Genomic DNA, 17,404 nt, shown 5'->3' with positions numbered 1-17,404 from the left:
GTTTCTCCAGCTGTTTCGTATTTTCCTCGGAGGATGGGGTGACCCATCTCTTCTTGAGGACTCTCTCTTGGCTTTTGAATCCTACCCTTCTAACGAGTTTGGTTCCTCTCCTTAGCAAAGCCCCAAGACCCCTTTCTCTGACCTGGCTGATGATGAGAAGATCTTCGGGGGTGAAGACAGCTCCCAGCTGGAAGAGATCCAGGAGCACGCCCTGCTCTCCGAGATCACAGAGGAAGACCTAGAAGCCATCCGCCAACGGGAAGAAGCTCTCCAGCAGATTGAGGTCAGTCATGGTGGTTAGAAAGCTGGAAGGCTCCAAGCCTATTGAAGTTCAGATTCAGAAGAGAGCTGGAAGGGACCTTGGAGGTCTTCTAGTCCAGCCCCCTGCTCAAGCAGGAGACCCAATACCATTTCAGACACGTGACTGTCCAGTCTCTTCTTGAAAACCTCCCGTGATGGAGCGCCCACATCTTCTGAAGGGAAGTCATGGGACTGGTTAATTGCTCTCACTGTTGGGAAGTTTCTTCTTGGCTCCAGCTTGCTTCTCTCCTTGATTAGTTCAATCCATCCATCCATCAATCAGAATAGAGCTGGAAGGGACCTCGGAGGTCTTCTAGTCCAGCCCCCTGCTCAAGCAGGAGACCCTATAGGGGGCCTTCAAACTTGGCCCTTTGATGACTTGTGGACTTCAACTCCCAGAATTCCTCAGCCAGGCACGCCTGGCTGAGGAATTCTGGGAGTTGAAGTCCACAAGTCATCAAAGGACCAGGTTTGAAGACCCCTGCCCCTACGTCACTCAGCCGGCTTTCGTGCCTATGGCAGAACTAGAATTCCCTGTCTCCTGATAATCGGCTCAAAGTCACCCAGCTGGCTTTCATGCCTAAGGTGGAACTAGAACTCACAGGCACCTGGTGCTTGCCCCATGGTCACCCAGCCGGCATTCATGCCTGTGCCATTTTATCATTTTATCAGCCACCATCTCCTGCCAAACCATTCTTTAAATAGCCCATTAGCTGGAAAACCCATCGGAGTAGCCTCTGGATTTGGGCTGTTTCCTCTTCTTTCACGCTCCTAATCTTTTCCAATCTTTGAAATCAGGCGCATCTGTTGCCCGCGTTCCTCCTCCGATCCCTGCAGAGGCACAGAGAATCCTGCTTCCCTGGCGGATGTTAAATTAAGAAGGAACTGGGCCGTGGAACCTGCAAACTAAATCATAAGCCCGGATTAGGAAACGTAGTCTGGGGAGGGGTGTGTGTGTTCCCCCTAATTGGATTAAGCTAATTGCTCCGAGGTGGATCGGGGAATATTACCAACGCAGCAGGAATGGTGATGTTATCAACATTAGTAGAAGAGCTTAAAACACTCAGACGACTGTCCGTGACCCAAGCTGAGATGAGAACATGATTTAATGCAAACTGCAAGCCTTAATTCAGCTGATGGGAATTCTATGGAGCAATAGATCTCTAATGAGGCTGATTTTACAGCGATGCTTATCTCCAGTGCTTAGAAGAGCAAGGAGTGTGTAGAAGTATGGCTGAGAGGCGGCAAGCGTGCCCTGATCTCCTGTTCACATGGGCAGGGGTCCTTTTTCGGATTTACCACCCAAAGTGCTGGGAAAAACCCATCATCCTACAACAAGCCACTCAAATGGAGGTGGTCTTTCTCTAAGCCCCCCCCCCAAGCTATCAATAGAAGAAACTGGATGGTTGTTGATCTCTTTTTCTCCTTTCATCCAGCGAAGGAAGGAAGGAAGGAAGGAAGGAAGGAAGGAAGGAAGGAAGGAAGGAAGGAAGGAAGGAAGGAAGGAAGGAAGGAAGGAAGGGTGGGTCAAGAGAAGGTGGGAAGAGTCTCTTTTGGTACCACAAAGGATGGAGTCAGGGAGCCACATTTAACCTCTTCCTTCCTTCCTTCCTTCCTTCCTTCCTTCCTTCCTTCCTTCCTTCCTTCCTTCCTTCCTTCCTTCCTTCCTTCCAATTTATTCTTTCTTTCTTTCTTTCTTTCTTTCTTTCTTTCTTTCTTTCTTTCTTTCTTTCTTTCTTTCTTTCTCTCTCTCTCTCTCTCTCTCTCTCTCTCTCTCTCTCTCTCTGTATGTGTGTCTCTGTCTCTCTGTTCCTCCCTTGGACTTACTTTCTTTCTTTCTTTCTTTCTTTCTTTCTTTCTTTCTTTCTTTCTTTCTTTCTTTCTTTCTTTCTTTCCCCTTAGAGTTCTTACTCCTTCCTTCCTTCCTTCCTTCCTTCCTTCCTTCCTTCCTTCCTTCCTTCCAATTCTTTCTTTCTTTCTTTCTTTCTTTCTTTCTTTCTTTCTTTCTTCTCTCTCTCTCTCTCTCTCTCTCTCTCTCTCTCTCTCTCTCTCTCTCTCTCTCTCTCTCTCTGTATGTGTGTCTGTCTCTCTGTTCCTCCCTTGGACTTTCTTTCTTTCTTTTCTTTCTTTCTTTCTTTCTTTCTTTCTTTCTTTCTTTCTTTCTTTCTTTCTTTCTTTCTTTCTTTCTTTCTTTCTTTCTTTCTTTCCGCTTAGAGTCCTTCCTCTAACTGCTTAGAGGGGGCTGTAAACCACTGTGAAGCGGTATATAAGTCCAAGTGCTGTTCCTTTCCTTCCCTTCCTTCCTTCCTTCCTTCCTTCCTTCCTTCCTTCCTTCCTTCCTTCCTTCCTTCCTTCCTTCCTTCCTTCCTTCCTTCCTTCCCCTAATGTGGCTTTGAGGGAAATGAAACCAGAGACAGAGGTAGAATGTCTAGACATCTCCATAATATTACTTCAGAAAGGACAATTAACTCCAGAGAGGCTCATTTAGCTGCCACAGCTGATTGCAGGCCTAGCTCAGATTAATGACTTCCAAACTAATCAGGAAGTTAGCTAACTGGGTCAGTCTACTTTGCGTTGCACCCCAACCTCTTCCTTTGAGCGTAATGTCCAAACAGGGCCACCGAGTTCATCAGCAGTGGGGTTATTTGAGTAAACTCGTCGAAATTGTTTTGCTGTTCAAAACAGACAACGATGGAATAAATGTGGAGCTGGTGTCAGACAAGGCCCCTCTTTGCTTATCACACGCTTTTGATCTTTCGGAATAACATTTTCCTAATGGCGTAGAACAGGGGTCTTCAAAAATTTGGCCCTTTTATGATTTGTGGACCTCAACTCCCAGAATTCCTCAGCCAGCATGCCTGGCTGAGGAATTCTGGGAGTTGAAGTCCACAAGTCATAAAAGGAGCACGTTTGAAGACCCCTGGTGTAGGTTGTCACCATGCAGAGCAGAACTGATGCCCTCACTTCTAAAAGAGCAGGCAAAATCTGGGAGAAAAAGCCCTTGGCAGAATGTAACCCAACAAAGAATGAGCCTTCTTCTTTGGGTGTCAGATGCTCAGGAGCGGCTTAATGCAACTTAGCAAACAGAAAGGGGAGAAACTTGGAATTAAGGAGAAACTTCCTGGCAGTGAGGACAATTAACCAGTAGAACAGCTTTGCCTTCAGAAATCGTGGGTGCTCCATCATGGAGATCTTTAAGAGGAGAGTGTCACTTCTCTGAGATGCTGTACGTTCTCCTGCTTGAGCAGGGGGATGGACTGGAAGACCTCCGAGGTCCCTTCCAGCTCTGTTATTCTATTCTATTCTGTTCTGTTCTGTTCTGTTCTGCTCTGCTCTGCTCTGCTCTGCTCTGCTCTGCTCTATTCTATTCTATTCTATTCTATTCTATTCTATTCTATTCTATTCTATTCTATTCTATATTCCTATTTCATTCGATTCTATTCTATTCTATTCTATTCTATTCCTCCACTCCACTCCACTCCACTCCACTCCACTCCACTCCACTCCACTCCACTCCACTCCACTCCACTCCACTCTACTCTACTCTACTCTACTCTACTCTACTCTACTCTACTCTACTCCAGTCTAGTCCAGTCCAGTCCAGTCCAGGCTCGGCTAGGCTAGTCTTCAAAGCACCAGAGGGAAGGATGAGAAACAATGGTTGGAAACTGACCAAAGAGAGAAGCAACCTGGAATTAAGGAGAAACTTCCTGACAACCAGGGCAATCAAATAGTGGAACAGCTGGCCTCCAGAAATTGTGGGAGCTCTATCACTGGAGGTTTTTAAGAAGAGACTAGACAGTCACTTGTCTGAGATGGTCTAGGTTCTCCTGCTTGAGCAGGGGGCTGGACTAGAAGACCTCCAAGGTCCCTTCCAGCTCTATTCCATCCTACAAAAAAAAAAGACAGCAAAATCCTGTAGAGGGACCAAAACAAAAAACAACAACAACCCACCTGCTTCAATCTGTCCCTGGCCCCAAGGATTTCCTCCGAATAATAAGCAGCTAAGCTGGGAGCAGGTGAATAAATGGAATTTGTTGGTGGCCCGATCGTGTATTGAAATCTATTTGAGGTCATTTTGACTGCTTTCTAATAATCACCAAATATAATAGCCTCCTTCCCTTCAGGCCTATAAAATTGGATTTGTATAGTTCAGGTAGGCAACCTCGGCTCTTGGACTCATGGACTTCAACTCCCAGAATTCCTGAGTCAGCCATGCTGAGGGAAAAGGGAGAGGTTTCCAAGCTGAGCCACGCCGGCTCAGGAATTCTGGGAGTTGAAGTCCACCAGTCATAAAAGAGCCAAGGTTGCCTACCCCTGGCCTAGGCCGCTTTATGACTGGTGGACTTCAACTCCCAGAATTCCTGAGCCAGCCACGCTGAGGGGAAAGGGAGAGGTTTCCAAGCTGAGCCATGCTGGCTCAGGAATTCTGGGAGTTGAAGTCCACCAGTCATAAAAGAGCCAAGGTTGCCTACCCCTGGCCTAGGCCGCTTTATGACTGGTGGACTTCAACTCCCAGAATTCCTGAGCCAGCCATGCTGAGGGAAAAGGGAGAGGTTTCCAAGCTGAGCCATGCTGGCTCAGGAATTCTGGGAGTTGAAGTCCACCAGTCATAAAAGAGCCAAGGTTGCCTACCCCTGGCCTAGGCCGCTTTATGACTGGTGGACTTCAACTCCCAGAATTCCTGAGCCAGCCATGCTGAGGGGAAAGGGAGAGGTTTCCAAGGTGAGCCATGCTGGCTCAGAAATTCTGGGAGTTGAAGTTCACCAGTCGTAAAAGAGCCAAGGTTACCTACCTCTGCCCTATACTATTTCAGACAAGTCGTTGTCCAGTCTTATTTAAAAAACCTCCAGTGTTGGAGCATTCACCGCTTCTGGAGGCAGGTGGTTCCACTGGTTAATTGTTCCCACTGTCAGGAAGTTTCTCCTTAATTCCAGGTTGCTTGTCTCCTTTCTTCCTTCCTTCCTTCCTTCCTTCCTTCCTTCCTTCCTTCCTTCCTTCCTTCCTTCCTTTCTTTCTTTCTTTCGTTTTTTCTTTCTTTCTTTCTTTCTTTCTTTCTTTCTTTCTTTCTTTCTTTCTTTCTTTCTTTCTTTCTTTCTTTCTTTCTTTCTTTCTTTCTTTCTTTCTTTCTTTCTTTCTTTCTTTCTTTTTTATTGAGTCCTTCCCAAGGTCCCGGGATAGGCAGATGTTGCTTGATGGTGTTGCAGGGATTGTCACAGAATGTAAGCTGTTTCAAGTGAAGTTGACTTTTACAACTGATAGTGGCTTTCTCAATAGCTGACTCAGGAATTCTGGGAGTTGAAGTCCATGAGTCATAAAAGAGCCCAGGTTGCCTACCCCTGGTATAGACTAACCTCAACCCTATTTGGGAGCCGAGGGGAAAAGTTGCCATTCTCTCACACACCCCGTCTTCTTTGAAGCACGGCTCATCCTTCGGAGTTGTAATCTCCCCGTGGGGATCCGCAAAGCTCTCGAAAACCTGTTTCCAGGCATAAGAACGGACTTAAGCAGAAGGCCGGACTCTGACACGGTGCTGAAAAGGCCCAGCTGACTCAAAAAGCAAAGGGGGAGGCAAGTGAAGAGTCTTCTCCTGAGGACAATGTCACTCCAAGGGGGGGCGTGTTTCCACTTGTGCGTTACTGACCCCAAGAAGAGAATATATCTGTGTCTCAGGGTCGAAGGGTGGGGCCCTTGGCGCTCTCTGAGCTGGGTGGGTTTCTCACGGACGTTTCCTGACCCAACTAGGGAACGTCATCAGTGCTAGAAGGGGAGTGGGGTTTGGAGGAGGAAGACAAGGAGGAGGAGGAGGAGGACTGTGGAGTCCTTGATGCTCTCTGACTTTGGTGGTTTTCGCGCAGACGTTTCATTACCCAGCTAGGGAACACCATCAGTGATAGAAGTGAATGGGGTTTGCAGAAAGAGGAGGAGGAGGAGGAGGAGGAGGAGGAGGAGGAGGACTGCGAGTTCCTTGGTGCTCTCTGTGGTTGGTGCTATTCTTGCAGCTGTTTTATTAACCAACCAGGTTACATCATGAGTGATCCTTCCTTCCTTCCTTCCTTCCTTCCTTCCTTCCTTCCTTCCTTCCTTCCTTCCTTCCTTCCTTCCTTCCTTCCTCCCTCCCTCCCTCCCTCCCTCCCTTCCTTCCTTCCTTCCTTCCTTCCTTCCTTCCTTCCTTCCTCATGGGAGTTGAAGTCCATGAGTCATAAAAGAGCCGAGGTTGCCTACCCCTGGTTTAGGTTCTCCTGCTCAAGCAGGGGGCTGGACTAGAAGACCTCCAAGGTCCCTTCCAGCTCCATTCTATTCTATGGATTCAAGCTCGTTCTTGACATGTGTCTCCAGATTCACCCACCCTTAAACTTCAAAAATCACAAGAGATCTTCCAACCTCAGCTTCCAAAGAAACAGATCCGTGCCCTTGATCGACCGACTCAAATAATATCCACATCCCATCATTTTTTCTTCCCCTCTTGGCTAACTAGAAGAGTTGGAACTGCTTGCCTGCCTAGCTTCCAGTATTGCTCCATGACCGCAAATATCTTCATGACTTGCTGAGGAATTGTGAACGTTTCTAAGGGACAACAGTCTGTTGGGGTGAAAGCGGCAGATCAGATTGGAAAAAAAATAAATAAATGTTTGGATGTCATTGTTGGTAGCTCAAACGCTTAATGTGACAGATTGTTCTCGAGGAAGAGAAAATAGAATCTCCCGGGGAATTTGCCAATATTTACCAAGAACTACGTTTTCATTCATTTGCCCGTCCTTTTTAAGATAATGGCTCCCTAGAGGGAAAAAAAATGCTCCAGTAGTGGCCAAAATTGTGGAAACCGTTTTGGGAAAAGTGTATTTTTGAGGTTTGATGGCTAATAACACCACTTTTTGGGGGGATGGTAGGGAGTAGTACCGTAAAATTATATATCAGTGGAAAGATAATTTAATGAAGAATGTAACGCAACAAAGCTTGTTCCATTATCCGTACTGTATTCTATGAAAAGTTATAGCCAAACAACCAGAAAAAGGAAGCATCCACAAATAATAGCTTTCCTTCATCTGATTGTAGCCAATTAGCATCAGTGTTTACAGAGCCAGTCAGGTGTCATCTTGTTTTGGCAAAGAGCCAATCAGAAGGGGACATTTGTCGGTGTGTTCTGGGATCGCTATCAAGTTGGTTGTTTTTTTTTGTGTGTTCTTTCATTTAGTGAGCTTGTAAAACGTAATAAAATTAAAGCAATGGTGCAAAAAGTTGACTGGTCGCCCAGAAAGCCATGTCAAATAGTATATTATTAAGTGAACGAGGCTACAGTTATAAAGAAATTAGAAGAAAAAATGGGTGGAAACTTAAACCAAAGGTGGCGTTTCTACTGTACACTTTTCCCAAAAGGTTTTCACAATTTTGGCCACTACTGTATGTTGCCAACATCCAAACTGACCTTAGCCAAGGAAACATATTTTCCTGATGTTTTAGAACTTGGCAACTTTGAGACTTGTGGGCTTCAATTCCTAGAATTCCTTGCTCAGCATGGCTGGCTAAGGAATTCTGGGAGTTGGAAGTCCACAAATCTTAAAGTTGCCAAGTTTGGAGAGCCCTATTTCAGATGGAAAGCTTCCATATAATCCTCAAACAGTGGGGCTAATGGAGGGACAAGGCTGAAATCCAGTTTACATTGGCCTGGTGAAAGATATCCTATAGCAGGGGTAGGCAACCCTGGCTCTTTTATGACTCGTGGACTTCAACTCCCAGAATTCCTGAGCCAGCCATGCTGAGGGGAAAGGGAAGTGTTTCCAAGCTGAGCCATGTTGGCTCAGGAATTCTGGGAGTTGAAGTCCACCAGTCACGAAGGGGCCATAGTTCCCTCATGCTGGCTCAGGAATTCTGGGAGTCGAAATCCACAAGTCATAAAGGAGCCAAGGTTGCCTGCCCCTGGCCTAGGCCTAGGCCGCTTTATGACTCCTGGACTTCAACTCCCAGAATTCCTGAGCCAGCCATGCTGAGGGGAAAGAGAGAGGTTTCCAAGCTGAGCCATGCTGGCTAAGGAATTCTGGGAGTTGAAGTCCACCAGTCATGAAGGGGCCATAGTTCCCTCATGCTGGCTCAGGAATTCTGGGAGTTGAACTCCACGAGTCATAAAGGAGCCAAGGTTGCCTCCCCCTGGCCTATAGTATTTGGAGATGGTGAGGATGGGGAGTCAATTACACCTTACTTCTCAATACCATGAGGAGCAACTGTGACGGTGAGCTGTTCAACACCAGTCTTGCTTCCTCACCATTTGATGGGTGTTTGTGAAAGAGTAGACAGGTCTTTCCTTCAAAAGAGCTGTAGGAGGTAAGATCAAAAACAGGGGTCTTCAAACTTGGCCCTTTTATGACTTGTGGACTTCAACTCCCAGAATTCCTCAGCCAGATATGCTGGCTAAGGAATTCTGGGAGTTGAAGTCCACAAGTCATAAAAGGGTCAGGTTTGAACACACACACACATACACACACCGATCAAAAGCCTAATGGTTCAATTTAATCTGATGAAGAGTTGATGAGGCATAGTGGTTGAGATCCTCCTGTATAAATCAGGAACGGCCCAATTTCAATCTCAATCAGTCAACCAATCAAGCAGAATAGAGCTGGAAGGGGCCTTGGAGGTCTTCTAGTCCAATCCCCTGCTCAAGCAGTAGACCCTACACCATTCTGGACAGGTCTCTTCTTAAAAACCTCCAGTGATGAAGCACCCACAACTTCTGGTGGCAACTTGTTCCACTGGTTAATTATCCTCACTGTCAGGAAATTTCTCCTTGATTCCAGGTTGCTTCTCTCCTTGATTAGTTTCCATCCGTTGCTTCTTGTCCTGCCTTCAGGCGCTTTGGAGAATAGCTTGACTCCCTCTTCTTTGGGGCCGCCCCTGAGATACTGGAATAAATGTTATCAATACCACTATCAATATTGCTATCAAATATGGGAATGTTGTTATTAGTACTGCTATCCTAGTTATATTTGGCTCAAAGTTATTATTTGTGGATGTTCATCATGATCATGTATAAAACGCTCTTGCTGTTTTTCCCCTTGAAAATGTTATGCTTCTCGTCCAATAATAGAACTGAATAATAACTTTTTTAAAATAAATATTTTATTAATTTTCCAGTTTTACAATCAGATACTTAATAGACAACGTGTTGTCTAGGTCCATTAGTAATTCAGTGGTACATATTAACTTCTTCAATCTAGATCCATTATTACACCATTAAATGTTTCCTCTCTTCTTCCAATACCTCCTGTTTTCGCACGCTAGGCAAATACAATTATTAATAAATATACAATTGACTATCAACATCTTTGTTACATATTTCTCGCGATATCATATCAATAATATCAGTTTTGGATTACTTTTCTAACCAAAACGTATCTTAATTGCATTTGCACTTAATATCCACGTCTTCAATCAGTATCCTGTTTTCGCTTTTTTTTAAAAAAAAATTCCCATCAGTGTTCAAAATGTCTCTACTGTTTATCATTTCAAATTAAGTTATATTTGGGTAACCAAAAAGCTTTCCTTATTCATGCTTCTTACTGTTTTCTCGTTTCCCTTCTCATACCAAAATCTAGTGTTCTAATTACAGTTCTTATCTTTCTATTTATGATAGTATTTCTGTTTCTAGAATAATAACTTTATTGTCACTTTGAATGTACACTAAGCGGCATACATTAAAATGAAATTTTGTCGCATTCAGCCCTCCACCTCCGATAGACACTCCATAAATATGACGAAAGTAAATAAATAAGTACAGAATGATGCTTACGCACACACATACAGACACACACAGACACAGAAACACAGACAGACACAGACAGACACACAAACACACAGACACAGACACACAGACACAGACAGACACACAGACAGACACACAGACACAGACACACAGACACAGACACACACAGACACACACACACACAGACACACACACACACACACACACACACACATATAATATCAGTCAGGTTCCGGTTATCTATATGTGTGCATGGTGAGAAAAATGAATCTTGCAAGTTTATCAGGGGGATGGACTAGAAGACCTCCAAGGTCCCAGCAATATTCTATTCCACTTTATACCAGACGGAGGGAATGAGAAGGGAGACCTTTTCTAGGAGAAAAAATAAAAAAAAACCAAGAACGTACAGTTGCCTTTGGGAAGAAGCGTCTTTGGGCCAACCGTGTCTTGGATGGTTGAGAATCCGCACATTTAAAAATTTGGAAATGACAAAATATTAAACGTTCATTTTAAATATGAATGGAAAATTAAAATCGGGGGGGAAAATTCACTACGTTATTGATTGTCTCAAAAAGATTGAATTGTTAAAAACAATTAATATATATACATATAAACTAAAAACTATTGATGAATGTAAGAAAGTTATTTTTTTATTTATTTAATTGATATAATAAGAATTGGATTGATTTAAATACGAGACGGTACACACTAAGGGGAAAAGAGGGGAAATATTCAATGTAACAGTCTGAGATTTGCACTAAAGATAATTGTGTCTTATTGAATTACTGACCAACTCAGCCGCCACATTGCTTTTCAAATATTTAAATGTAGAATTGGAAAATCAATGTGTGTGTGTGGTGTGTGTGTGTGTGGTTGTTGTTTTTTTTTTGTGTGTGTATGTTAAATGTTTGTTAAGCATTCAGAATACACTTGCTTGGTCCCAGACACGGGACAAATCTTATTTCCTGTTTCAGCCTAGCCCAAGGCCATCTACAGGTAGTAGCCACAGCAGTGGCAGCTCATATTTGTGTAAATTTTTTGGCTTGCTAACAAAGAATAAAGGGAGACTGATATGATCATTTCAAACTTATTTGTTCTCATCAGTCAGCCATACCCTTCTGAGATTCGAACCTGGGCCGACTGCGTCTTAAGCAGTTGTTTTAACCCCTAGGTTACTCAGAAGGGTATGGCTGACTGATGAGAACAAATAAGTTTGAAATGATCAGATCGGTCTCCCTTTATTCTTTGTTAGCAAGCCAAAAAATTTACACACACACACACACACACACACACACACACGCGTGTGTGTGTGTGTGTGTGTGTGTGTGTGTGTGTGTGTATGTGTAAATTACTAACAAAGAATTAAAGGAAAATGTTAGTAATTTACACAAATATATGAACTGTCCGGTGTGACTACAGCCTGTTCGATGGCCTTCAAGATAGGCTGAAAACAGGAAATAAAGATTTGCCCCATGTTTGGGGCCTAGCAAGGTAATCTAAATAGTTAACATTATTCTTGTCTTCTGTTAGGGAAAAATTCACCTTCAAGTAGAGTAAATTACGAGTGTCTTTAAAAAATGAACAATGAGACAATGGTGAAGAAATGTATGCCCTCATCATGCCCGTCCTTCCTTTGTTCCTTTATTCGATTTAACTTTTTAAGCTTCGACAATAGCATCTCCTTTTCAGGTGAACGTTATAGGGATTCGAGCAATGTCAGAGAGGGCAAAACGCATTAAAACGCTTCCAGGAATCGGCGCTCACGAGACTGAGTTGGGTGGCAAATTCCAGCGACGGATTTTTCTCCCAAGTTATATCTCTTTTTCGGCTGTCTCTTTTGCCGCTTAATGAGAAGGATGAGACAACCGGGTGTAATGTTACAAGAAGCAGGGGAAAGGAAGGTTACAGCCCAGAGTGAAAATACCTTGCCTACTACGAGTAGCTCCCGGGAGTAAAATTAAAGAAAGATCGTACCACATGGAGGGAAGTAAGCAGTGGGGGAACCACAAGGCCTCCATCTTTGGCCTCCAGGACTTTTGAATATCTTCATCATAGATGAGGGAATAAAAGGAGAACTCATCAAATTTGCAGATGACACCAAGCTGACAGGAGTAGCCAACACCCCAGAAGACAAGCTCAGGATCCAAAAAGATCTTGAGAAACTGGAACAACGGGCCCTATCCCGCAAAATGAGTTTTAATGTGGAGAAAAGCAAAGTTTTACATTTAGGCAGGAAGAATCAAAGATATAAGGAGCTGTGACTAGGGGGGCTTTCGCCCAGGTTCGCCTGGTGCGCCAGTTGCGGCCCTATCTAAGCCGGGATGATTTATGCACAGTCACTCACGCGCTCGTGACCTCTCGACTAGACTACTGCAACGCTCTCTACATGGGGCTGCCCTTGAGGACCACCCGGAAGCTCCAACTGGCACAGAATGCAGCCGCGAGAGTTGTGTTGGGAGTTTCCCAATACTCCCATGTTACACCTCTGCTCCGTGAGCTGCATTGGTTGCCAGTTGTCTTCCGGGTGAGATTCAAGGTACTAGTCATGGTGTTTAAAGCCCTACATGGCAGGGGTCCGGAGTACCTCAGGGAACACCTGCTGCCGGCGTCAACTTCCCTCCGCCCTGTGCGTTCCCACAGAGAGGGCCTCCTCAGGGTGCCACCGGTCAGAGAATGTAGATTGGTGGCCCCCAGGGGGAGGTCTTTCTCTGTGGGCGCCCCGGAGCTATGGAACCAGTTACCGGTTGAGCTCCGGACGGCGCCCGATCTTCGCTCCTTTCGCCGCGATCTGAAAACATACCTGTTCGAACAAGCCGGCCTGGCCTGAGGGGGGATTGGTGGGGTTTTTACTATCACTTTATTGGGGTTTTATTAATGTATTTATTGTTGGGCATGTATTTAATTACTTTTTAATTTTTGTAGCTTTGTGTTTTATTCTTGCCCTGTACACCGCCCTGAGTCCTTCGGGAGAAGGGCGGTATACAAATATTAATAAATTAAATTAAAATTAAATTAAGTACAGATTAGGTGAGACCTGGCTCAAAAAACAGTAACCGTGAGAGGGACCTTGCAGTCCTACTGGATGAACACTTGACCATGAGCCAGCTGTGTGCAGCAGCAATTTAAAAAGCTTAATACAATCCTGGGTTTGTATAAACAGAGGCGTAGAATCAAGATCACGCGAGGTATTAGTACCACTTTATAAAACCCTAGTGAGGCCACACCTGGAATACTGCAGCCAATTTTGCTCACCGTACTACAAAAAAGATGTTGAGACTTTGGGAAAAATTCAGAGAAGAGCTACTAAGATGATCCAAGGCCTGGAAACTAAAACATACGAAGAACGGCTGCGGGATTTGGGTCTGGCTAGTCTAAAGAAAAGAAGAAATAGGGGAGACATGATGGCAGTGTTCCAGTATTTGAGGGGCTGCCACAAAGAAGAGGGGGTCACTTTGTTCACCAGAGGGAAGGACAAGAAACAAAGGTTGGAAATTCATCAAAGAGAGAAACAACCTGGAATTAAGGAGACACTTCCTGACAGGGAGGACAATCAACCAGTGGAACATCTTGCCACCAGAAATTGTGGGCGCTCCATCACTGGAGGTTTTTAAGAAGAGACTGGACAGTCACTTGTCTGAGATGGTATAGGTTCTCCTGCTTGAGCGGGGGGCTGGACTAGAAGACCTCCAAGGTCCCTTCCAGCTCTATTCTATTCAATTTAATTATTTCAGGCTCAGGATCCACATGTTAAGAACAAAAATGACGGTGTCCTTTATTTCCAGCATTTCAAGCTGATTAACTCGGTAAGAACATAATTGGGGATTGCGAGACACATTTTGTTGAAGACGTTTCCTAAGAGTATTTAGTAAAAGAATCCAACTTAAAAGAATGATCATTTGCAAATTTAAAATTTTATATCCATGGCCTGTGTAGAGTGTATAAGGCATCGTTTAAAAAAAAGAAAGAAAGAAATAGTCATCATAACAAAATACCGTACTGTGATTGTTTCAGCTAGGAAAACATTTTTCCAAATTTTAACTCAAAATGCTAACAGGAAACAATGGATGGAAACTAATCAAGGAGAGAAAGCAACCTGGAATTAAGGAGAAACTTCCTAACAGTGAGGACAATTAACCAGTGGAACAGCCTGCCACCAGAAGTTGTGTGTGCTTCATCACTTGAGGTTTTTAAGAAGGGAACAGACAGTCACTTGTCTGAGATGGTATAGGTTCTCCTGCTTGAGCGGGGGGCTGGACTAGAGGACCTCCAAGGTCCCTTCCAACTCCATTTTGTATGTATGTATTTCATTTTGCTACTCTTTGCATATTCGAATTGAGGAAATTAGTGATACCAGCTCAAGAAAGAGAGGGAAAAAACACACATTAGGCTGTTATATTTAAGTTTGTCCATTGATTTTAGTGGGAAATCTGCAGAGAAATCCAATTTATGTTGACCCAGGAAAAAAGCCCACCGGGACTTAATTACCGGCAATAATAAAACAAATTTAACAGTATGCCCCCAAATAGGGTTCGGGATGGCTTGGAGTAAAATATCGATGAAATAAAAAGGCAATAACTAAACTTTACAACTCAAAGCTAAAATTCTAATCGTGCATGATATTGTTGTTTTTTTTAAAAAAATACCGCCAGTGACTACCTATTAATTTTGTTCTCCAGTTTCTCCAACTCTTAAAGGAATATGGTAGGTTTTAATGGTTTTGGAGGTAAATAAGGAAAGGTGAACCACTTCCAGCACGCTTTTGCAGGCATAAATCCAAAAAACATTTTATTTTATTTTATTTTCCAGATCCTTTTTATCAGGATTATGTTGCCTATTCATACTGAAAAGAGTTTTCATGTAGAGCATAGAGTTGGAAGGGACCTTGGAGGTCTTCTAGTCCAACCCCCTGCTCAGGCAGGAGACCCAATACAGGTAGTCCTCTCCTTACGATCACAATTGAGCCCAAAATTTATGTTGCTCAGTGAGACATTGGTAAAGTGAATTTGGATCCGTTTTACAACTTTTATTTTTTGCCAAAGTTGTTAAGTCAATCACTGCCGTTCTTTAGTAAGCGAATCTGACTTCCCCATTGACTTTGTTTGTCAGAAGGTCACAAAAGGGGACCACAGGACCACGGGGCACTGCAACGGTCACAAATATGAATCAGTTTCCGAGGGTCAGAATTTTGCTCATATGGCCGTGGGGATGCTGCTGCCGTCGTAAGTGTGGAAAAGGGTCATAAATCCCTTTTTTCCCCCAGTACCGTTGTAACTTTGGATGGTCACAGTGGAATAACCTGCCTCCAGAAGCTGTCTCTTTATTAAGTTGTGAAAAATGGTCCCTTTTTTCGCTGTCGGTTTAACGTCAGATGCTCACGAAATGGACTGTTGTAAGTAACATTTCAGACGTGCTATGCCTTAAGACAGGGCTTTTCAACCTTTTCACCCACTGTACCGCTTTTAGGATGTGGCAACATCCGAGTACCACCAGTCGCCTAGCACGGTGTCAAAAACTTGATGACCGAAAAAAAAAAAGAAAAAAGTGATGAAGTACAAGTAGTCCTCGACTTACAACAGTTTGCTTAGTGACTGCTCGAAGTTACAATGGCACTGAAAAAAGTGCCCCCCAAACCACAGCTGAGCAAGACAGCTGCATGCCCGCCCCGTGGCGCTCTTCCTCCTGTCCAAGGTTTTCATTGTTGTGAGCATTTCTGTTGAGGATTGGCAGTGGGGGTGCGGTGGGGGGGTGTTTGGTTTTTATTTCCCCCCCCCCGTCTGCTGGGTGGTTGCAGCAGGTTTTGGTCATTTCACATGACCCTGGGACATTGTGACCGTCATAAATATGAATCAGTTGCCAAGCATCTGAATGTGAATCACAAGACCCTGGAGATGCTGCAACATTCCAGCTAATTGGCACTTCTTCTGGGCTCAGAAGCTCCAGGATCAGCGTTGAGCTCCAGCTGGATCCTGGCGCCGATCCTGCTGCTTCCGCTGAGCCCTGACAGCCCTGCAGCTCCAGCCGTCTAGCTCAGGTGGTGCTGCCACTGGTTCAGCTCATTCCCCTCCCCTGCTACCACTTTTCTAGGATGGCCGTGTACCATCTGCCAGGTGCCAATGTACCACAGGTGGTACCCGTACCACTGGTTGAAAAGTCCTGGACTAGATGACCTCCAAGGTCCCTTACATCATCATCATCATCATCATCATCATCATCATCATCATCATCATCATCATCATCATCATTATTATTATTATTATTATTATTATTATTATTATTATTATTATTATTATTATTATTATTATTATTACCTGTACCATTTCAGACAGGGGGCTGTCTTGTCTCTTTTTGAAAGCCTCCAGTGATGGAGCACCCACAACTTCTGGAGGCAAGTCGTTCCGCTGGTTAATTGTTCTCACTGTCAGGAAGTTTCTGTTAGGAATTTTAAGGATTTTAATTTTAATTTGAGGTTTTAAGTTCAAAACTATAGAATAACAGAGTTGAGTGGGACCTTGGAAGTCTTCTAGTCCAACCCCCTGCTGAAGCAGGAGACCCTGTGCCATTTCAGACGTTGTCCAGTCTCTTCTTAAAAACTTCCAGTATTGGAGCATTCACAACTTCTGGAGGCAGGTGGTTCCACTGGTTAATTGTTCTCACTGTCAGGAAGTTTCTCCTTAATTCCAGGTTGCTTCTCTCCTTGATCAGTTTCCATCCTTTGCTTCTTGTTTGGCCTTCTGGTGCTTTAGGAAAATAAGTTGACCCCCTCCTCTTCTTTGGGGCAGCCCCTCAAATACAGCTTTTTCTCAACAGTTGAGGTATTTTTTTTTTAAAGAAGATTTCCCGGCCCTCCACTCCTTCCCCGCCCCAAATAAATCTAAAATATTCATTTGCAGCGAGATGCTTTTAATCGAGATATTTCCGTCTAGGCAACTACGGGGCTTGCCTTTTAGCCAATACGTCAGTGATTTTTGCGAGGCTTCCCTTAAACCATCCAGTGTCCTAGAAGCGTAAAGCAAAATTGTATTAGCTTTTCCTGACACCCTGTGAGGTTCCTCTCCGTTGTTAAAGGTGAGGTTATGTTGAGGGTTGTTGCCGTGGAGTTTGGCCGCTGATTGTGTTTTTTTTTGTTCTGCTTTTTACTCGTTATTTATTTGTGAAGTGTTTTCAGCTCTGCAGAGTCAGGTGTTTGAAACTGGTGGCCGCGTCAAAGGAAGTAATAAATCCTGAAATTGACGGAGATGGAGATGAAAGAGAGATGAACAAGAAGTTGTAATTTTATTTTTCCTTTCATACTCCCTCCATAAGCATGTAGAAAATGCAAACACAATGAAAGGATCCCTTCCTTCCCTCCTT

The 17,404-nt window shown here is 44.1% G+C and overlaps 1 protein-coding gene across 1 annotated transcript in view; it reads left to right on the top strand.

Moving 5' to 3' along the window:
* The window catches only part of TSNARE1 (t-SNARE domain containing 1), a 311,342-nt gene that overhangs the window by 171,279 nt on the left and 122,659 nt on the right, over window positions 1-17,404 (top strand). The window contains exon 8 of the mRNA XM_081323072.1: window positions 116-283. Within this exon, the coding sequence (XP_081179198.1) occupies window positions 116-283 (168 nt within the window). The remainder of the gene's footprint in view (window positions 1-115; window positions 284-17,404) is intronic.

The sequence above is a fragment of the Vipera berus genome (assembly GCF_964194415.1).
Source record: "Vipera berus genome assembly, chromosome: 3".
Classification (NCBI taxonomy): Eukaryota; Metazoa; Chordata; class Lepidosauria; order Squamata; family Viperidae; genus Vipera; species Vipera berus.
This window is presented reverse-complemented; position numbering and strand designations above follow the sequence as displayed.